The 23338-nt window shown below is 36.9% G+C and overlaps 1 protein-coding gene across 4 annotated transcripts; it reads right to left on the bottom strand.

The window, feature by feature from the left end:
* Positions 1-1306: 1306 nt before the first annotated feature.
* Positions 1307-22775, bottom strand: LOC131149862 (protein MEI2-like 2). Of its 4 annotated transcripts, none has more exons than XM_058100639.1 (14): positions 22347-22775; positions 21836-21880; positions 16813-16911; positions 16554-16697; positions 16002-16471; positions 12940-13098; positions 12731-12847; positions 12431-12582; positions 4604-4695; positions 3516-4464; positions 3334-3418; positions 3141-3209; positions 2767-2946; positions 1307-2088 (listed from the first exon to the last, which is right to left on the bottom strand). In XM_058100639.1, the coding sequence occupies exons 3-14, from the start codon at positions 16853-16855 to the stop codon at positions 1957-1959; spliced, it is 2592 nt and encodes an 863-aa protein (XP_057956622.1). In that variant the 5' UTR covers positions 16856-16911; positions 21836-21880; positions 22347-22775; the 3' UTR covers positions 1307-1956. The 4 variants fall into 4 exon arrangements, with proteins under 4 accessions (XP_057956622.1, XP_057956623.1, XP_057956625.1 ...); XM_058100640.1 differs by having other exon boundaries at positions 21832-21880; positions 22347-22734; XM_058100642.1 differs by having other exon boundaries at positions 12940-12990; positions 22347-22734.
* Positions 22776-23338: the final 563 nt, after the last annotated feature.

Below are 23338 nucleotides of genomic sequence, written 5' to 3'. Positions count from 1 at the left end.
GTCTAAGGGACTAATGGAAGACTCTGTATTGCAATAGTAGAAAGAAGTAGAAATGAGTGTGATGAGATGCTTACCTTCTCTTGAGATCCCCTTTTTATAGTGGTGGAGGCAAACTCTTATTTAGCTTGACATTTATGTGTGTCATTATGCTTAGGGGGTTATGGTTAACTCAAGGGAGGTTATGTAAGATATCAATAGTGGCTCTTGGAAGCATACAGAAGGTTATAGATAACCTAAGGACGGTTATATGAGACATCAAATTGTGGTCTTATAACCGTTTGGCCCTATAAGCATGCCTATCAATTTTGGGTGTATCAAGAAAAATATGTAACCAAAAAAAAAAAATGAAAAACATTCTTTATTTTTGAATATATCTCATGATTTTCTTACACCACGCCATCCCCCTACCCTAACAGAGAAAAAGACAGAAAAACTGTCCTTCTAGTAGTGGGGCATGCGAAATCCCTAAGATGTTGGCAGCAATTATAACGCGAATGTTGTATTGCCGGATGGAAGATTACTTTTTTTTTTTTTTTTAATTTTTTAAATGTAGAACTTGAAATTTACTTTGTTTAAAATTAACCCACACCCAGTAGACATTTGGGGTGGTAGGAAATTCATCTTGTTAAGAGGTACGCAGTTCTCCATTGAGGCGAGTGTGTGTGTGTGCACTTCATTTGATTGAATTGAAATGTTTACTTTCTCATTATTGATGTTATTGGTGGATTGTAAGTTGCACTTGAAGCATATGTTTAGCAAGGAAGATTTAAAAAAAAAAAAAAAACACACACACACACACACACTAAGATAATTTTCTAATATTTTCAAAAAATCTAATCAGAAACCCTAGAAAATTTGCCACGTAATCCAGAGTGTCCACTCGGCTCTCTTGTGATTGTAAGATTATAACTCATTTATATGGTTTCTGAAGGATATTTCTAATATTTTAAAAAAGGAAACATGTGCATTCATTCCATTTGCATCCTAATTGCATTTAATTAACCAATGAATACTGAACAATATTTTAATTTATAGTTCAAAAAAGTCACGTTTTTCAATTACAAAGAACTTGTTAGAAAGCAAAAGAACCCCTTGGAGATCATATTAAACTTTTTTTTTAAATAAAAAATAACACCCACAAAAAATTTAAATATATATATAAAAAATAATTCTCATAAAAACACAAGCGCCAACCCTTAAATGAATTGAACCGCCAATGAAAACGAATGACACCGCTCCTGAATACAGGGCATCAACTGATATGGATAGAGAGAGAGAGAGAGAGAGAGAGAGAGAGAGAGACATCTGTACAACCAGGTTATCTCATAAGATAGGGCCCTTTCTGTTTTTGGCTAAAATGGCTAAAATGACGCCACCACAAACAGATTTTAAAGAGGATGCAGCAGAGGGGTAGGGGGAGGGGGAGAGACAGATCTGTACCAGTTTATCTCATAAGATAGGGCCTTTCATTTTTGGGCTACAGAGAGGACACCGCCAAACAGATTTTGGGATGGGATGGAGGGTCTGTTGTCTCCCATCTATACAATTTTGTAAACAGCCCGGAAACTCAAATTTCAATTCCCAGTCATTAACCCATAACACCTATTAATATTTGCAGATTGTCTGAAAGGACTAGGCACAACAAATGGAAATGTGATGAAACACACCCCAAAAGGAGGCCGAAGATGTGGCATCGAGAGACTTCATTCTTCAGCTGCATGCTTCACCTTATTAGACTCCCTTGGTTAAATATCAATTGGACGTCTTATAAACAAAATGCTTGCTTCCTGTGCTTCTATTTGGAGCTTTCTTGAGCAATACTATGAGTTCACATCACTCAAAATGTGAGCGCAACCCTCAATATACAGGCAGTCATATGCCTGTCCTCTAGTTTCTCTTTTTAAGTTTATACACCTAATGTACATGGATAACAGTTAGCATCACAGCCACCAACTCTTAAGGCTTCAAGTGTAATTCTTCTCTGGCTTCTCTTCCAGAATACCCCTTGGGGCTTTCTAATGAATCCCCAGCATATGACCCATCTGGTTGGCGGATACAAATGTTCAAATTGCCAGAGGGAAAAGGATCCTGCATGATTAACAAATGTTCCCACTTTTAGAGAAATCTTTGATAGAAGGAATATCAGAAAGAACTTCAAATAAAAATGAGGTACAATTAGCTCTGTATAATAAACAAGAAGCTTTACTAGTTTTAACTTTCAAAAATTCCAAAGTTGAATTTGATGTTTTGAACAATGGATCAGAGTAGCCGTTCAGATTATGATAACTGCTTTCATCAAATCTCCTCTAATCTCTTCTTCTTCTTCATGACATTACAAAATCTCAATGGTTTTTGTTGGTTTCATCTTTTATTCAGGACACAATAGTGTATCTTTTTGAAAAGAAATATATAATTCAAGTAACACTGCATTTTGTCCATACTTTTGTTCATTGAAACAGCTTTTAGACTTGGCCATAGATTATTCCAACCAATACAAGTAAATCCTAAAAAAGTTGCTCACGACATATCATTTATCAAAAACCCTTTTTTTAAAGTATTAATAATAAAGGAACCATCAGAAACATACCTAGTTATAAGCATAAACAAAGAACAAATAAGATGTCAAAGTTAAGATTACTTGATAAGAGATGCAGAACTGAGAATTAAGCACTTCGAATGGTGCCCATGTCACCAAGTTCAGAATTTCCAGTAATCCTATCATATGATACGTAAAGGTAGAGAAGACCCCTGTACTCTTAGATTTACCTGATCACCAATTTCCTGACCCTCGGAGTGAAAGAGAATAGGGCGGCACCGCTTATCTTCATTCATTAAGCTTGAATTTTGGAAGTGAGTAACAAGGGCAGCCTTTCCCTGGATTCGTGCATATGCCAGTGAAGCGACTTTCTCACTATTAAACTTCTCCCATTTCTTCCCATTGAATGCCTGCACCAAGTTGAAAGTAAGTCTCTGGGAAGCTTATACAAGGCTTCCTACAGTTCTTCACTTTAGCAGGCATTCAGGCAAATGCACATTGTGTAAGTATGCTTGTCCTGTCTAAATGTTACACAAATGTAATGCATAAAACTTATATATTGATTACATCACTCATCAAATGTAACAAAGACAGAAACTTGAACCTCATAGAAGGGGATAATGTGTGAAGGAGACACCATATTAATAAATGCATAACCCACATTGCATTTGTTCTGCAACCAGTCAAGGATATAGGTGAGCTCCAGTTCAAGTAGAGGAAATTGCAGAACACAACACAAAAGAATCCTTGAACTCAACCAGTTAAAAAATAAATAAAAAGTCCTTGAATATAATTACCTTAAAATCAATGGGCAAGTAGAGGAAGTCGTAAGTACCCCTATGGTTTTCATCAATAGCAGCCAGTAACATCTTGGAAGTGTACCTAAAAAGAAGACAGAAGCAAAGAATACCAAAAGTCACATCCAAAAAAAAAAAACAGGCATCCATTAATTTACAAGAGTATTTCAGACATTTCTTACTTATTTGGTATGTTTTTAATCATTAAAGTAGTCCTTGTATCTTCCCCGCTAATGATTTTATCCAAATCAAGCTGATACTGCTTCTTGTTTTCTATTTGGCTCCCATTGTTCTCAACCCGTCGACTTCGAGCTCGGTCGCCTAAACCCTCATTGACAGCTATACCAGGACCCAGATAAGAACCATTTCCAGGGAACAAAGAACCATGTCTTGTTAGTGACATCATTCTGAAACTAGGTGGACTATTTTCATTCATGTTTCCTGGAAGAGCAATGCCTGCACTAAGGGCCGCACGGCCACCTGTATTCATCATGTAACTTCCATTTTTGCGAGTTAAACTGATGCCCCCAAATGTTACTGGGCTCATGACGGATGTTTCTGGTGACTCTGGGAAGTAGCCAAACTGCCTGTCGATAGGAACACCAGATGGAGCAGATCCCACATGATGGTGATGTGAACCAAGGAAAGAGCCATGCTGACTAGAGTATGGAAAAACTTGTCCTTGTCCGCTGGACGCAAGCGGGTGCACCACAGGTGATGTCGGCCAGGCAGATGCATTGGGCAGCTCTGAGTAAGGGGTAGGGCTTCCCCAAAGGAACTGAGGACCAGACAAAGTTCCAATACCAGATGAATTTGAATTTGATTCGCTAAAAGAAGATGAAGGTCCAGGACTGGCACTTAATTTCCGCTCAGGATATGAATGAGCAAGCTGGTAGGATGCTCCTTCTGACAACCTGACATTATTAAAGACCTGGTTTACATGGTTAACTCTCCCTTGATCTTTTCCAATAGGTGCAATCTTTGCAGAGTTCGATATATGAGGGGGGAGAATGGAAGCTAGTCCAAGCAAATGATTGTCGTTTAAATGATTCAGGGTTCCCAAACCTGGGGACTGACTATAGTCTTGCAAAGCATTATGTTCCATGGGGCTTCCAAAGTGCGGCCAGTTACCTGCAATGATTGTGTAATTGATTTGACCTCCATAACCAGAAGTGCATTTACAGCAGGAACTAGGTGGGGAACTAAAAAACAAAAGGGAATATAAATACAAAAATATCCAAAAAAAAAATGAAGTGCCAACAAATTTTACCTGGGGGAGAGTTGGCTATTGACGAACCTATATGATGTCGAAAACTTCGAACTTCATCTTGTTCCAACTCTTGACTCAATTGCTGCATCAAGCTAAACAAAGAAAGCACCAAGCAATGACACTTTTAACATGCTTAACAAATTACTCATAACAAATCAAGAAATACCTAGAAAAATAAATTTAAGAGAGCAGCATATAAATGATCTGAATATAATCAAAAGATGCAAAGAAATGCCAACAGAAAATGGAAACTAAAGGCTGCAGTGTCAAATAATAGAAGAAACACAAGAATTTATACAAAAAATTGTTCAACATTAGGCAGTTTTCCCACTAAAATCTAAGCTACAAAGTACATGAAACATTATTACTTTCTATTTCCTTTGATTAATAATGGATCTTTGTTTTAATAAGCACTTCCAATTCATGACACAATTGCTTTATTTATTTCTTTCTTTATTTCCTTACATGAGACACTTTAGGAGTGTCCAAAGTACATTTATTGTAGTTAGGGAAACATAACATTAAGATAATGGAAGTAGGCAATGTTAATAGAAAGAAAAAAGAAATAGATAGCTACCTAGCCTGCTTACTCTTGCTTGTTACAATGGAAATTTTTCCTAGTGGCATTTTTTGGGGGACTGGAGTAATATCTCTACTGTTATTCTTAATGATCTGGAAAATATATTAAAGCGGTCCCTTTGCTGAACTTGGTCGTTTTTTATGACAAACTTCCATGGAGTCAGAGTTCTGATGGCTGCTATTCAGCTCAGTCAGGTTATTACCGGCAGGAGACAAGTGCCAATTAAATGGGCAGGATTGATACAGATTAGGTGAGTATATGGAAGCTACTTTCCACAAAAAACACACAACATTCACAACCAGATTTCAATGAATGACTTACAGAGGCCCTGACAGATTCCAAAGTATGGCAGGTTGATGGGGGCCATTTCCCATTCAGGATTCTCCCAACTCCCAAGGCTAAAAGGGTACAAACTAATTGAAGAATTCGTCTCAGGAATTCTTCCCTCCTTCAGTGGACCTAAGGGTTGAAAAATAATATCATGCTAGATATAGCTCGATAAGGGAGGAGAATTGGATAGGAGAACTATGTTCCTTCTTGCTAGATTGTTTGGCAAGCAAAAATAAGAGGATGACACCATTGGAGGATCGCTTGTGGATAATTCTTAATAATCATAGTTTGTTTGAAGATTTAGAAATGAGGGTTTGGGCTTTAAATTAGTAAATATAGATGCTTTATAAGTTCAGTCAATTTAGGGTTATTTGTGCATTTTAGGTACTTGTTGGGTGTATAAGTACTTTGTATAATAGTGGACAGTTATCATTTCAATCTGTATCAAGAATCCCTCTCTCACATCCAGGATTCTCTCTTCTCCCTTCTTCTTCTTTCTCCTTCAACTCCACGTTCTGCTTCTATTCCAGTTCTATCCTCTCATTCTCTCTGATCTGTTCCAGACTCCCTGTCCTGCTGTCTCTCCTTTATTCTCCCTTCTTTCCTCCTCCTCTCTGTTTCTCTTTCTGATTCTGAATTACAATTCCTGCCCTACATCAATTTGGTATCGGAGTTGTCGCGATGTCCCAGGATCAAGGGCCCTGAGGTCGCGAGGTGATAAAATATGATTTTTGAAAATTTTGATTTGAAATCATTACTGACCTATTATTTACCTAGGTGTAGTTAGAACACCTAATTACTATTCATTTGATTGGTCACTAGACTAAACCTAAACCAAGGAACCAATAGTCTCAATCTGCTTATACCAGAGTTGGGATCGAGAGTACAGTTATGTGAGGGAAAGGTATTCGCACCCCCTACATACCCCTTCGGCGAACGGTACCTAATTAATTATGAATTATCCCAAAATTGAATTTAATAATATTTAATTAACTCCTCTTAAAATTAACAAATAAATGAATAGATAAAGAAATTAACAAAATTAACAGGAGATTAAAAAATCTCAGTGTGATTTAAGAATGTCTAATAAGATCCCCAAATGAGGAGAGGTTGTATTAGATAAACCCCCCTTAGAACTAATACAGGTGAGGTGTTAAATACCTCATTGCCCCTTCAAAATTATAGGGGCACCCCCACACAAAAACAAGTAAAATCATCAAAAAGTATCTTCAAAAACGTTCCCAAATTTTTCAAAATCTTTGTATAAGTTTCCTGAAATTTTTCAATAATTTTCTGGGATTTTTAAACATTTTTCCTCATTTTTTTGGTATTTCATTTTCCATTTTTTCTTTAAAATTCCCAGTCAAAAGAGCTCAAAATATTTATCCTAACTTCAAAAATATTTTTCCTAATTTTTCCTGATTTTTTTGTAATTTTTCTGCTATTTTTATCTAATTTTTAAAATTTAAAACTAATTAAAAACTAAAAAAAAAAATAGTTCAGGTTTGAACTCAACCGATTCATTTAAATTGAACCAGGTCAAACATTTGACCTAGTGGGTGCCACATGTCCACTCACAGTCGTGACACGTGGCCCCTTTTTATTTTCTTTTTGACGTGTCATTGTTCGACTACTTCCATTTTTCCCCCTTTTTTTTTGAATTTGTTGAAATACGGTGACGTCGATATGACGTCAACGTGACGCATGCCACTAAGAATGGCTTGGATCTTTGAACATGGATCGCTAACGTGGCGAAAATCTAACAATCCCCTAATGCGTGTCACTAGCGGAATGGCCTGGATCTTTGAACATGGATCGTTGACGTGGTGAAAATCTAACAATCCAGAGAAAACACAGATCGTACAGCCAATATTGAGCCACATCGCCCCTAAAATACTTGGCCCAGAACGTGCCACGTGTCACCATACGGTGTTGACAGATGGCCCACTACCCCCCTAATATAAAAACCCAATTCTCTCTCTCTCTCTCTCTCTCTCTCACTCTCTCTTAAGTCACTCTTCCTCACAGGTGCACTATAAGGCCTACGTTGCAAGTGTCCATACCATCTAAGTCGTCCCTCCCTTATCTTATCTTCTATAGGAGCTACACCTAACTTACCACGAATATGTTCATTCCTTAATTTATCTTTGAGTGTTATACCACTCATCCATCTAAGCATCCTCATCTCGGCAACTTTTACTTTTTAGATATTATATTTCTTCGTCGCCCAACATTCCGATCCATATAGCATAACTGGTCTTATAGCTTTCTTATAAAACTTCCCTTTCAATTTTAAGGGTATTCTACGATCACATAGCACACTTAAAGCACTTCTCCATTTTACCCAACCTTTTTTAACTCTATGCATTACATCATCTTCAATTTCTCCTTCAGCTTGCATAATAGAACCAAAAATTATTATGCAAAAATTATTCAACTTTCATTTTAAAAACACATTTGTTTGTACACAAAAATTATTGATTATCTGTTGTATTCCCAACAGGTGGTCAAAAGAGAAAGACTAGCCCTATGAATAGTCTCGGACTTGCTCAGACCTAGTTAGGAGAGCACCAGATTGGTTCAGACCTGGTTAGGAGAACTAGGTGCACCATCCTGGTAAGGTGTTGTAAACGGTGTCACTCCACCCGCAAGTGAGCAACTTAGTGGAATCCTCTTACTTGTGAGCTTGAGGCGGTGACGTAAGCAGTATTGGCCGAACCCCGATAACATTTTTTGTCTGATTTTAATTTCCGCAATTTATTTTCTGCAGTTGAATGTTTATGTTTTTATTACTGTGAATGATTGAGTAATAGTGAGATTGGTATATCAAATTAAATATTTGCTCAGTAGTTTATCTGCGTTATTGGGGAATGCTTAGACGACCCTATGTTGAGTACTTGAGTTATACCACTGCTGGCTTTTGACCTAGGCATAAATTTTTAAAATACCCAATTCACCCCCACCCCCACCCCCCCTTCTCTTGGGAATACACCAATTCCAACATCTTTCTCTGAATGCCTCTGCCAATCTCCATATGAATTTCACTGCACAACTTACAATATGTGAATTTCTTGTGTGGAAACCTTTACTATCTGAATGCCCCACTCTACAAATTTCTCACTATAACTCCCACACTGTGAATTTTTCGCTATAATTCACAACTGTGTCTGTATCCTCTGCTGTGTGAATGTTGTGTGAATGCCCCTATTTATAGGGTTTGGGGCCTCAGCCAACTTTGGTAACAAACAAAACTCCCAACCCTATTGCAAACGGCTGATTTCTTTCCATATGGGACCTTGGCCGAAGATTGGGATTGGAAACATATCAGTCTTGCAAATTATCTCATTAATTCATGAAATCATTCATATATTCTCCCTTGACTGCTTGATTTCTTGCTGAACTTGTGTGCAGGTACTCATGAAGATCCTTGGGATATTCTCTGCAGCTTCTTACTTTTTTTGTTCCCCCCCCCCCCTATTTCTTTTCCTTATTTCCTGTATTTCCCTATATTATTGTGTATTTCCCTGTACTTCCCTGAATTACAATGTATTTCCCTGTATTTCCTTGTAAACATTAATAACAGTTTTGTTATAATTATGGTCCGGTTAAAATTGGGTGTTTAAAAGAGCAACCTTCAAGACATATCTACATTCGGCCACTGCCATTGTTGTCACACACCAGAACAATTTACAGTTAATTTGATTCAATTCAATTGCACTTAAGTGTTGAACAACTAAAAGTTTTACCAAACATTCAAAGTTCAGAAATTGCAGGAAAAGCCTCAGGAACTGAACCACTGTTCATCTGCCACTCTTTCAACAAAATATTATAGTCATGCCCCTCTAATTCAAACACTAACTTCCAGACATTAGTTCATCACACCTCCCTCATCATTGAAGGCAGAACCCCTCGAAAGGACTTTTCCAGCAATTTCACCTTCATCCGACCAGGGGTGTTGCCCCACGCACCACTAGAAAATCTCCCAGCTGTCGACGCCTTTAAATTCCACCTTTCCGGAGTTGTTTTGACACACCACCACCACCACCATACAACTCATCACCCCACTATTTACCTCCATCCAAAAACCATAGTCGGTCTGCATGAGATGCACAAGTGAGATAAAACCAAATTCTCCCACATCGTCCAGAATCATGAGAAATTGAGTTCAGCCATGGTATTTTATTTTATTTTTTTCACAATATTTTGACTTTGGCATTGAGACCATGGTGCTCTTATTGTGCCTATGATTGAAGGGAGGGAAGATTCCAGTGGATGATTCAGTTCTAGCAGTGGCCAACACGCATGCGCGCACACACACATATAAGCTTCAAAGACCTTGGTGCTCTTACTGCAGTCTATGATTGAAGCGAATAGAGATTCCTGTGGACGATTCAACTCCAGCAGTGGCCAACAGCATATATGTGTGTATATACATATATCTTTATAAAATATAACACTTCTTAGCCTTTTTTGTCTTCTCTGCATGTTGCAATGTTAAATCAGTATAGGCCGGATTTTTGGTGATTAGTGTTTCAGTATAGCTGTTTGAAGAGGAATCAGGGTCTAGATGTGTTAACAGGTGAAACTTGGGTGCGAGGGTATTGGTTGACGAATGATGTATGGGAAGGGTTCCATGTTGCTGTCACTGGTACCGGGGTGATGACTGTTCGAGAAGATATGCATGGATGGCAATGATGGCAACAGAGCTGGGATGCTTGAAGGCGGAGTGTGGCTGGCGGCTGTGAATAGTGGCCGTGGTGAAGCTGTGATGGGAGATTGAGATGAGGCTCTGATAACAAATTGATGCAAGACAATTGACACAAGAGAATGATGCAGGAAAACAAGAAAATCAATAGGAAATTAAAAGAGAGTAAAAATGAGAGAAAAACTCAATAAAGGCTTAATGCTCAACAATCCAACCTGCCTCTCATGATTACACATCAAGCCTTTATATAGGCTTTCTACTAATCTAAATAAAGAAACAATCTCCAGTATTTAATTTCAAAGCAAATGTAATGAAACATAATATCAAATCCAAAAAAATTAGTCCAACACATAATTTTAAGATACTTATATCATAAAACCCTAGATGATAAATACCCTATATTATGTCTATGCCTATGTTCTCACTGAGTGTTATCCCCATCAAAGAACCTCTGCAATCTGGCTATTATTTTGGTTGTCGGCTTTGGGTTACAGTGTAGAGAATGAGAGTTGGACCTAGGGAGGCATTTGTTCAACAAAAGAAATTACAAAAAAGCCATGGCCTTGAGCCTTCTCATCATTTTGTGATCGTGTGGAAGGACAGGAATATAAATATAAAAGCTTTTGAAGGATCAGCTGTTGCATTGCTTCCAAATTCCAATTGTCAAAGATACTTGGCTTAGCACTCTTACAAGCTTGTTGATCAGTTAGTATATCTCGGATACTTGATTCTTATTTCTGGACACTTCATATGGCAGGTGATACTTTTCTTTTCCTTTTCTTGGCCTCTTACTTCTGTTCTCGGTGGCATCACCCTTGGTGCCCCCTAATGAATTCTCATCTTTGCCAATGAAAAAATAAGCCCTCCAAAAGAATAACATCTGCAGAAAGGATCTAACTTCTAAGCACATCCAGTGACTGAATCTGGAAGTTTTTTTTCCATGCCATTTTTAGAACTCTAATTGATAATTTAAAAAATAAAAAAAATAAAAATTCCCTCTATACATATGAAAGGGATCTCTCTTTTCATTTTTGCTAGTCCCGCGATATTTGTCCCACTCATAGTTGTTAGAATCAAACGATTCACAATTTGATTCATACGATTCATATCACTCCTACACCAAATCGATTCCAATCTTACTATTGAATCTAAAACCAACTGAATAATTGCTGAATCTATTGATTCACCCTTGCGAATGTAATGATTAGATCCGAAACTACTGATTCACACAATTCTGGACCTATCATATCCTGTAAACCCAACTAGTTTGAAACCCCAAAAACAACATTTGTTTCCTTTTTATTGCTTTTGTTTTACACGATTACCTTCCATTCCTTGTCTAAGTCAGTTTTGTGCCAAAAAAAGGAGAAAATAGAACTTTAGGTCTTATGTTGTCTTCAGGAGGAGTATAGTGTCCTGCCATTGAGAAGAAGTGGTGGAACACTCGCTGGCTATAAGGTGGTACTCTTGTTTTGTTGTGTTGTTAAGATCCAAAAGTTGGTTTTTTAAGTAGTTTGTTCAATTATAATCATTTTTTTAACACAATTATTTTTGTATTTTTAATTCAAGAAAGAATAAGCAAGAAATATTTTTTTTTAATTGTCGATAAAGACCAAAACTTCAATTTTTAATAAATTCTTCTTGAATCCTTCCCTTAAAACAGAAAAATTTTCGTTTTTTATTAATATTTTCTGGCTTATTCTCTTACTTTTCATTTGATTAGGGAAAGCATACAAATGAAATCTGATTTTTTATTCTCAAAATTTAAATGTACTAATATTTTGCTTTTTGTTGTATATCAAAATATGCATGCCATTAAGAATTGATTTTGGAAATTTTTATTGAATCTTACGATTCAATTCGATTCTTGATTCCCAAAATTGAAACTTTGATTCCCAATTCAAATCTCAATTTGACAACTAGGGTCCCACTACAAAGATTTAAATGATGGAGTTTTTCAGATTTTCACACACCGTCTTTAATTGAACTTCCAAGTCTTTTTTTCTACTCATCAAACAATGGAAGGGCAGAGGAAGTAATTAAAAAAAATGACAGCAAACAAAAGAACAAAGCCAATAAATAGATTAATCTGGAAAACAAAAGAGACTAACAAGCAAAAGGAAATGAGGTTAGAAACTATGTGAGGAATAAGGGGTGTCGAAGCTTGAACTGTCAAGACATCATAAAAAACGACAGTTGAGTCAATACGTACTTTCTACGTGCTCCACCAGGACGGCTCGGCTCAAGCTTTATGCGTTTTCCAGCTATATCGCTCCTATTTAATGCTCTAAGAGCTGCCTCAGCAGCTCTAACATCATAGAATTCAATGAATTTATGGTGACGCTTGTGTGGTGTTTCCCTAATCTGCATTTTGTGGAGAAGGAAATTTGCAATTCAGCCAGAGAATGAGAATTGTTTGCAAGACATAGAGGAAGACATGCATAAATAGCTGAATACAGAAAAGTTAATAAAAATACATGTACGAAGAAAATAGGCACAGAAATATTTTCACCTCTTTAACCTCCCCATAAGCCCCAAAAATTTGACGAAGATCATCATTAGATACTGATGCATCCAAATTGAACACTACAAGAGTTCCTTGGTTAATATCCTTTTCTGATGGGTTATCCTGCAAACAAATTGGAGGCCGTGTTGGGCGATAGAGATGGTAATGGGCCAACACTGCCAAAGAAGCTTGAGAGCAAGAATTTTAATTCAAACCTTGGGAATTGAAAAATGAATGTCAAGTTTCCTCCGTCGTAAGGGCTTGTTCTGCAGTGCACGCATTGCAGTTCGAGCAGCTCGAATATCATAGTAAGAAATCATAACAAAGCCCCTGTGCTTGCATGCAGTGTATAGAGTTCTAATATGCCCATATTGCTTTTTTTGGGGGGAGGGGAGGGGGGAGGGACCAGTTTCCGAATTAATTAGCATTAGTAACAGCAAATTATAGATTAGATAAATAAAATAAATAAATAAATAAATAATGTCATGCAATAATACCATAAACCCAACCAACAACTCAGTTCAAGCCGAACGCTAGGGCACTGTAGGGCTTCTATTCAAATATCAAGCATGATTCCCAAATACCAAGGAATTTAAATTTACCAGCTAGTGATTGAAGAACTACCAAGATCTATTACTAAAGGAATGCCCAAACAATAAACCAATAACAGCATGCCCAAATAATAGACCATTGAACATTGATGCCTAAACCACAAGTTCATTCCACAAAACCGCCCAACTCATGTGTCAAATGGCCTTGCCTGCGCATTCTCTTGCAAGAAGTGATTGAGACAGTGCAGCCCCCCCAAACTCATTTGTAAAATAGATACAAATTCCTGGGCTGCAGCCAACTAGTAATAGGAAGATGTATAATGGGCAACAAATAAAATTCCTCTCACCAAGGAGCGGCAGTTGGCAGGAACATAACAGATGGGGAGGTACAGTGAGAATTTAAGGTACAGGGATTTATTGACCAATTTGCACGCCTGTACCACAAACACAGCAGGACAAATATCCAATACTGGTCAGAGAATAATTTCATTTATTTTTTAAAAAAAACTACCTGACACTTTTTTACACTTTTGGACACATCTGGGACACTTCTTGGACACTACTCATCTCGTTTTCATGCTTTTCCTGGTTGGATATCTATTGGTTGTTTAAACAATCTTTTTCATAATTTCTATAAGTGGGGTTTTTTATGTTATGAATTTGATGCTACTCTAATGAATATGTAATTTGAAATTAATAAATGTAATGGCAGTCAAGTGGATGCAATAAGCAATTCATTTGTAAATGTGTAGTAGAACAATGCCAAAAATTCACCTTCAATTTATTCTACCTTAATATTTTATATTATATATTAATTAGTTAATTGAAGTATCCCTGCCTTGCTCTACCCAAATTATTTAAATTGTTGCATCGATGCGTTAGTGTCTTACCATGTCTCTGTATGCTATTGTCTCTGCTTCCAAGCTTCAAGTGAAAGCAACTTTATCAATCCCAAGTGAGAAACTAAAGTCAATTTCAAATGCTATTTATACAGGGTTCAGCAACAAATATCAGAAAATGTAGAAAAATCTGAAATGGCCTATTTTTACTTGTGCTACTCATAGAAAGTAGCATGATATTAAGTAACATAATTAATTTCTCATCATGAACATTATGCCTCAATAAGGTCTTTGTCCCCTCAGAGAGGCTAAGACTAATGCTGCTGGGTGGTAGACAGCACTAAATAATATCTCAATTGACTATCTTTGGAAGAATAATGCATTTCATAATTATGCTGATAAAAGGTGATTAACATTATAAAAGGTACTTTAGTCATATTTGTTTCTCTTGACAGTGCAAGGATTAACAAATGAAAATCTTCTGCTTTCCAGGACAAAAACTGCATGCATCCTCAGGAAGATGGCATGTAATAGATTATGTCCTATATCAACTATTTTAACTGCCTAAATGCTTTTATCCCCTCTTTAGGCATTCATGAGCTTACTAAATGAGTCCATTTTCCAATTCTTCAAATGACTATTGATGGGGATTTAATGGACAAAAAGCAGAATCGGTAAATTAAATTGGATATCCATATGGCACATAGTTACTGGGATAGCTATACCCCACACCCTACAACTGTGATCCGAGGCCATGCTTCTAATTCTTGGAAGTTCTTGTCTCCTAAATTGCAATGGTGAACGGTCCATTATCCAAATTGCCGAAAACGGCAACCCACTTTTTTAATGTATTCAATACAGAAATAAACATAATGGAATTTGAATAAAAAGGATAAAATTTAATTGCAAAATAGCTAGAGAAAAAAAAAAATAGTGAGTTTATAATTCAATATTGCATATGCCACCTTCGATATTTGGCAAGCAACCCAAGTATGTGCTTCAAGGCAACCACAATGGTGCAATCTGAAGTACCAACACAACTAGACCTAACTCTCGTGTACAACATACCAAGCTAAGTGATGTGTCCTGTCCCCACACCTGATCACAACCTCGAACATCCCATGTTCCAGACTATGAAGCACATAGAATCACGTGGCAGTTAAGATGTTTGATCATGTAGGCCCAATATGAATTTAAATATAATTAAAATAAAAATATACATAAATTTCAAAAAAAAAATAATAAAGCCAACTACAAATTACTTTTACTATTTTTCAATTAGCATGTCCGATAAAATTTTAATCATGAAGTAAAATTTGAAGGTAGAACAATTAAGTAAAATAATTATAATAAATTTTATTTTTATTATAGTAATTTTTTAAATGTGTATTATTTGTAATTTTATTAATTTAATCATATTTTTATAATATTTTGATTTAAAGATGAAAATGAGAATTTTTTTAATTAAATTTTTAATTTGTATTAGTTTTATAAATGTTAACCAAATAAGTTGTGTGGTTTGCTTTTCTCAAGGCTAAGCCCCCTCCATTATCCTCTATGAGAAAATAGTGGGGCATGTTGTGCATGTGTGATAGTTACTAGAAAGCAGTGTGGTGTGCATGCATGCGTAACATGAAAAACAGAGAGTTTGTCCCAATAAAATGAGGACTTGTACTAGAAAAGAGTTAATGTGAGGACTTAACAAAAAAGGGAGAGTTATAAAGGGCAAGACCATGATCCAGTGTTCAGGCAATGGTGTTTCCAAGTATGTCTAAAACTATATTTATGATCTTTGGATGTTTAACAAAAAAAAAAAAATGCAATAAATCAAGCACACCCAACAGATTTAACAAAGTGAATCTGACTAATGTCATAATGTGCAATTACCTCAAAGAGGGTTCTCAATTCAGAGTCCTCGACATTACTGTTGATGTTCCGTACAAATAATGTTCTTGAAGGATGCTCGCCATATGGATGTTCGCCTGCAACTGTTCCAATGCCATTCGGAAGTCCATAATGACCAATTCCATTTCCAGCTATACCATCGGATATGCCTACCCTTGACATACTGCTACTGAGACTCTCTTGAGAATCAAAATCCATTTCCATCCCCCCACCACTGCCAAAAAGATCATAATCTTCCAAATCCTCTAGTTGACTAGGCAACCCACTTAGATCAAAATCATCCATAATGCCAGCTAAAAGCTCATCTTCATCATCAGGAAGCAGCTGTCCAATTGAATTTGGATCAACATCTTCAAATGTATCCTTACCTTCATCATCATGGTGAAGTTTGTCTAAGCTAGACAAGCCATCATCAACGGATTGATCACAATGCTCAAAATCAGTAAAATTCACTGCATATTGGGGAAAGATGCTCAATAAAAATTATAAATCATAGTAATCTACAAGATTGTGAAAACAAAATCTCACACATACACTTCTCATGTGGAAGGACGGGCAATGAGCTAGAAAACAGGCTAGCATCACTTGATGTATGATATGCAGCAGTCCCATGGGGGATGCTCCAGGAACCAGTTCCCATTTTTCCAAAAATTTTCAACAATGGAATATTGGATGGGCCTAAAAGAAATAGAATGATGATCAACAATTGAGAGACATGCACATAAGCAGCATATGAAAATATAATATCTGTCAAAGCCTATTGCTTAGCTTCCATAGTTAAAGAAAAAAGCACCTTCAGACTGACTAGAAATCGAATCTTTTGACTGCTGCTCCATTTAATCAAACTCCAATGGCAAGTGAAGGATAAGTGGGAGTTTTGGGAGTTTTTAACCTAACACACAAGTATCAACACCATACTTATATTTAAAAATATTAAAAAGATGAACCACATAAATCAGTAAACATAGAGGATTATGCAACAATGGAATACATAGAAAAAGAAATGATGCTGGCTTTGCTTTTCACCACATTGTGGTCTAGTTCATATATCATTTTCTTCTCAAGCAATATTTGATCTCATCCAATAAGCTAACAAACCCCCATCGATCATTGCAGTTGCTTATGCAATATGAGAATGTTATTACTTCTTAATAGGTGTAAGCAATGATAACCCTGGGAATCATCCAAATATCCCTAGGAATCTTCCAGCTACTCCATTTTACATGATCCAATTGCAGAAAGGGTTTAAACACATGAACAGAATGGATTGGGTCCTATGCAATGATACATGGAATATAAATTTTCCAAAAGTGCATTTGGATCATCATACACTCCTCTCATGCTTGTATGGACCTCCTCCACCACATTCTGGTAGACCCTTCAGAGTAGAAGCTGCTTTGCTCTTGCATGATGATTTTAATGACATACTAGTTTGGTCTGCTCTCCTCATGAAATCCTTTTCAGATGCTTCTAAGAATTTAACCACAGCTGTTGAGCAGTAAAACAGAAGTTTTTGGCAACATTTTTTAGAATAAATGGATGTTGTCAGCTAATATTCCTGTTCAAAGGATGTATGAAAATTGATGATGGTAAATGGTACTATGGCCAAGCAAGATTAATATGCATGTTTGTTCCTACTTTCCAGATGGCAGCATAAATGAATGTCTGGTGCTTCCCTCAGCCATGTGAGTTTACTAAGTCTTGTCTACAACAGAAAGAGAGGAGCTGAGGAGACTTGTTAGTGAGGTTGAAAAATTCAAAGTTCTTATGTCCATGAAACCTTTGAAGACCTAGGTGGATTCTTTTCCAAATGAAGTGGAATATTGTCTGCATGACCCTCGAATCCCTAGTCAAGACTGTTTCTGAAAAAAGCATTTTCCTCATGTTGATAAATATACTCTCATTGCCTTAACCCTTAAGGACGTGGTGTATGTTTCATGATCTAAGAATGGCTAAGCTTGGCTAAGCCACCCATGTTAGGTGCAACATAAATCAGGATAGGACAGGCTAAAAATATGGGCTCCTTTGCCCATTCCACTAATGTCACTTATCATGTCCCTTGTGATGGCAACCAGACGCAGGATAGGAGTAGCCAATGCAGTCCAATTCTGTGCAGGCCAGGCCAATCCTGCCAGTGAAACAAACACGCAGTGCCTAGCCAAGAGTCGATAACTTAGATGAGACCCATTAGTGCATGTACCTATAAACATATTACCAAGACTCTTGTGGAAAGACTCCAACCAAATTTGACGGACTTTGGTTCATCCTCTACAGATAATATCAGACTACAATCACTATGGAAAGGAAAAGGGAGGCGATAGGGATTCAAGGTTAATATCAGGCTACATTCACTATGGAAAGGAAAAAGGAGCAATGGAGATTGAAGGTCTTAAAAAAAGGCCTATCATAGGGTGCATTGGGATTTGTAGCAACAGAACAATGAGGCATACTAGAAGCATAGTAGTTGTGGGCATGCCTGACAGAATACTAGTCATGAGGCACACTGGGGAGATTAGGCACGTGCCTCGTACAGATTGAGGGATGTCTACAATCAATAGGTGCCCCTTATGCATGTTTACCACATACTTCATTTTTTATTTCCCCCCTCCCTCAGTCTGAGCCATCTAGTTTGTGCATATGATTATAAAAGGGGTGAAATAAACTAGATGGTATCATATTTTATCTTGCGTCTAGCTTTTCTCAATTCTCAGCGCTAAGGAAGAGCTGAAATCAAAGGCCAAACCTAGATTTCCAAGGCCAACTCTTAAGCTGTGATCAACCTCACATCCAGGGTCTATCAAGCTGTGATCAACCAAAAAATCAGGTTGTCTGAATTCTCTTCTTTTTCTTCTTGATCAACCAAACCAATGATTCTGCTCCTACTGCTCTCAATCAGAGCTGCTGTAACACCACCCCTCTCCACTTTTGCTGTTTTCAGGGATGTTATACTATCCCTTCCCAAAATTCCTGTCATGCTGTTCTCAAATCTTCTTCTTTTCTTCCTTCTCTTCTCCTAGACTGCTCTATTGGTCTAAGGGGGTGTTTGATAAAATTAAATATTGAACACTGAAGTCAAACCTAATTTTGTGAACCGAATAAAACTTGAACCTGTCACTGAACCTAAAATATGATTTATTTTAACTATTGGGTACCTAATATCTGAATATGTGCCGTACTATTTTAACATTCTCCTCACTTAGGAGCATAAATATTTGATAAAATTAATAAGCAATTAAATAAGCTTAAGTTTTTAATTTAACATAAATAATATTTTCTTGACATGTATTTAATTAACAATTATAAATAAAAATAATATAATTTATTGTTATACAAAAATAAAATTCATTATTTTAATTTTAATAACTTGGGTATTGAATTCTTCATCATTTTTACTTTTTATAAGGGATAAAATTGAAAAAGAGACATTTGAATTCAAATCAAACATGTTTCCATGTCTGGTTCTATCAGATGTATTTTAAGAAAATTCAAAACTGCCACCAAATGTTCTGATGTCTAACCAGTTCAGTTATTCAGTGAACCAGTTAAAACATAAGTTCTATCAGGTTATTCAGATCAAACAAACACCCCCTAAGATAGAGCTGCTCTGAACCCTGTTTTTGATCTTCCATTTTTTCTTTTTGGCTGTTCTATTTGGTAACTCGTCTGCTTTTCAGGAAGCATTTCTTTTTCATGCCATTTCTGCTTCTGTTATCTGGAATTTCTGGCATGAATATTCTAGAATTTCTCAGTCAGAGCTGCTCTGCTGCTGCTGCTCTTGCTTTTTTTTTTTTTTTTAAATAGTTTCTTGCTGCTTATTTTTGCTTCTAATTTGAGGAATTCATGGCACCATTGGATATTATTGAAAATTTCTAATATCGTATTCATTTATATTACATTATTGAATATTTTGGTTTTTAAAATTTAAATATTAGTGCTAATGCATTTACAAATTAAGAATCCATCGTATACAGAATTTTACAAACAATTTCAATAAATGTGCGCCTCAACTTGGCAAGGTGCACGCCCTCTCCTTGCGTCTAGGCTCCAGGTAACCTTAGCACCTCAGTGTGCTTTGCACATTTGACTACTATGATGAGAAGCATTGTTCAAGGAGTGCATTTTCCTTTCAGACAAGCTGTGTCAGTGTGTTGGGAATAGAAATCTATTTCTCTTTGGTGGGTTGTATGAGTTGGGCCTTAACCCTTTCAGCAACAACATGAAGATGCATACATTGTTGAGACATAGGCTTCTTGGTGCAGTACCTGTTAGGAAAGCATGGTGCTTTGATTTACATGAAAGCATAGGTGTTTTGAAGGAGAAATAGACTTGCTGTGGGAACAATTAGATGAGCATGGTGCTTGGAATTTAGTTGTGCTGCAGATGCACATTCCAAATCATATTGAACTTCCAATACCTAATATACCCATTTCCTTAGATAATCGCAGGGAGGATAGACTCATATGGAACACAGCTTCCATGTTATTTTAACAGTCAAGTATGCATATCAGTTCAGAATGAAGTCTGCATATCAGCACCTCTCCTCTTCCACTGACAAGATCATGCGAGGTACTCCTGGTCTTACTTGTGGTCATTCAGCTGCCCAAGTATATTTTAACCATTCATTGGGTTAGCTAATCATGATCATCTTACTGCATCTTGCAAGGACAATGGCTCAAGCTGCCCTTCATGAAATTTGCAGCAGGGAGACTAAAATTACTCTGCATACACTTCCTTGATCACTCTTGCAATGCCTGTGTAGTTTGTTTGTTAAGACCTAACTCTAACACCAATCTTTTTGCTCCCCATCAATGTTTGGTTGAAGAACAGCCTTGAGCTCATGTGTGATAACACCCCCCACCGCCACTAGAGTCTCACTTTCCTTTCTGTCCCTTCACTCCTTTGGGCTATATATGGTGCTAGTGCAACAAAAACCCTATTAAACAGAACAGTGTAATTTTTAATGCAGTTTAGAAACACCAGAAAAAGCTTAGAAAAGAATCTTCATTGATCTTTTGGCAAGATATTTAGTAACCAAAAATACTGATAAGACAGTATTCCCCGCCCCCACCCCCAACTGATTGGGGATGCTGGATTCCGTGGGCTGTTTAGAAATCAGCAGAGATACTGGATCAGGGGCCTTTTAGGTTTCATTGGAACTGCATATAATATGAGCAAAGGCCCTGGGTTGTTTGTTCCTTTCTTATACTTGTAGAAGACACCAGTTTCAACTCACTTATTCTTGACATCTACTAAAAATCAGCTTTAAATCTTATCCAAACTGGCTCAGGCTGAGCTTCATCCTTTGTGAGAACTGATTTGTCATATTCAAGATTTTAGCACCAGTTTGTAGAGAACCCAGTTCGGAATCTTCCAACATCTCCCGGAGATGGTAACACCACTGCAGATGCTCTAGCAAATTTGAGTGCAAGGGAGAATGATGTTTTTTTATCATATATTCCCCTCTGCCTCCTCTTCTGAGGACCCATTTCAATGCTTATCACTGTTGTGCTGTGTTTGTGAGGGAGATATTGCCCTACTCCCTTAGAGAATTGGCAAAAGAAAAAACATCCCTACCATCCAACATATTGGACAAAAACCTGCTTAAGGAAAATTTTCCTCTTTTTTTATACTTTATACATACAAGAACATGAAGAAAGCAATCAAGCTCAGCAGAGACTGAGGCTTAAACTACGTTGATGACAACAGCTTCAACAAACTATAAATAGTCATTGTAACGAAGCATAAAATATCAAAAGCCTCACGTATCAATTGGCAATTCCAAGCACAACCAGACGCTTAAAGATTCACATACTTACTGATGGTATCAAGCAACAACTCAAAACTGCAGTCCAGAGCTGACCCTGCATGGGACATGGAGACGCTAATTTAGCCGTTTACTATTCTGATCAGCTAATAGTAACATGCCCAAATTACGAATGGGTTCCAATAAAACAACACACAGCCGAGGTATAATATCAAACGAAATAAAAATTAAAATTGATGACAATAAGAATCGAACAGCTAGTCAATAAAGTAACTATCGTACAAAATTAACAGAAGGTCCAATTTTCTACAAGAACTACAAACACTCAAATCTCCAAAATAATAATAATAAATTCAAGCCATAGACCTAGCAAAACCCTAACTACCCTTCAACAGCCAGCACCCTTCCAGCAATGAAAACAAAAACTTCAAATCAGACTCACAAAATTCGGATGTACAGAGACATGCAATCGATCGGGTGCAGACACCAATATAAACCCGTTAAAAGAAAAACTCCACAGAAATCAGAAGTAGAGAGAGAAAAAGTAGATATAGAAAAAGTACCCCGTGGAGATGGAAAAGGGTGCCGCGTCAGGTGAGAGAAGACAGACTCGAAATCTAGCCGAGTTGAAAAAGGCAAAAGTGAAAAGAGAAGAGATGAAAGGAGTCCATGGAAAGAAGGGAACTTGGGCAGATGAGAGAGAGAGAGAGAGAGAGAGAGTTCCGTAGAAGCAGAGGTAGTGCTTTCGTCTACTCTTCTACTTCCGTCTCCCTCGCCGGGAAGCTAGATAGAGAAAATGGAGAAAGTAAATAGAGTGGCAGAGAACAGAGGAGCATGATTGGACTGGAGGGAAGGAGTGGGGAAATAAAAACAGCAAATTATTGAGATGCTTCCGCCCTCTCTCAGATACACACTCTTCCACCCGCCCCCCCGGATTTCGCTGCATTTGAATCCAGTTTGGCATCCGTTGACACTTTGACACAAATTCCCTCTTCTTCCTAATAAAAAATGCAGATAAATAAAATGGATAATTCCACCATCAAATGCACCCCTCCACTTCATTTTAGTTACGAAATTGCCATGACCGACGGCAGTCAGGTTGGGTGCATTGCAGGGGGACATTTTTTAGGTGCCTCTCTCATCAATTTTCTTTTCTTTTCTTTTCTTTTCTTGGAAAGCTCCAGGATTGAAGATCAACGGAACTCCCTCCAACTCATCTCGTTATTATTGTTATCTATCCGACTTCTCTCTTGTTTTTGCTAATTAAGCTTCTTGTTCAGTCTCAAAGCACTTAAAAAGCATACTTATTTTGTATTTAAAAGCATCAATTTTAAATTTTAAATCTAATTAAATTTAAATATAATACTTATTAATTAAAATATATATTTTTATATAAAAAAATATCAGTATTTGACTTATATTATAATAATCATTTCTTGCAAATTTTTTTTTTTTTAAATCACTTTTTTTAGAATCGATAAAATTTGAAAAATAATATAAAATAACTTTTTGGTTACTCATAAGTAGTATTCTTCTTGATCAATTTGATAAATAT

This window comes from Malania oleifera, chromosome 2 (genome assembly GCF_029873635.1).
Source record: "Malania oleifera isolate guangnan ecotype guangnan chromosome 2, ASM2987363v1, whole genome shotgun sequence".
NCBI classification, from domain to species: Eukaryota; Viridiplantae; Streptophyta; class Magnoliopsida; order Santalales; family Ximeniaceae; genus Malania; species Malania oleifera.
This window is presented reverse-complemented; position numbering and strand designations above follow the sequence as displayed.

What these genes read in the sequence shown, in the direction of transcription:
- LOC131149862 (XM_058100639.1), bottom strand. Translation starts at nt 16,855, where the DNA reads ATGGAGCAGCAGTCAAAAGATTCGATTTCTAGTCAGTCTGAAG. An exon ending in ACATTATCCCCTTCTATGAG is followed by an intron (nt 2,947 to 3,140) that starts GTTCAAGTTTCT and finishes AACTTGGTGCAG; the next exon opens with GCATTCAATGGGAAGAAATG. An exon ending in GTCAGGAAATTGGTGATCAG is followed by an intron (nt 2,089 to 2,766) that starts GTAAATCTAAGA and finishes TTAATCATGCAG; the next exon opens with GATCCTTTTCCCTCTGGCAA.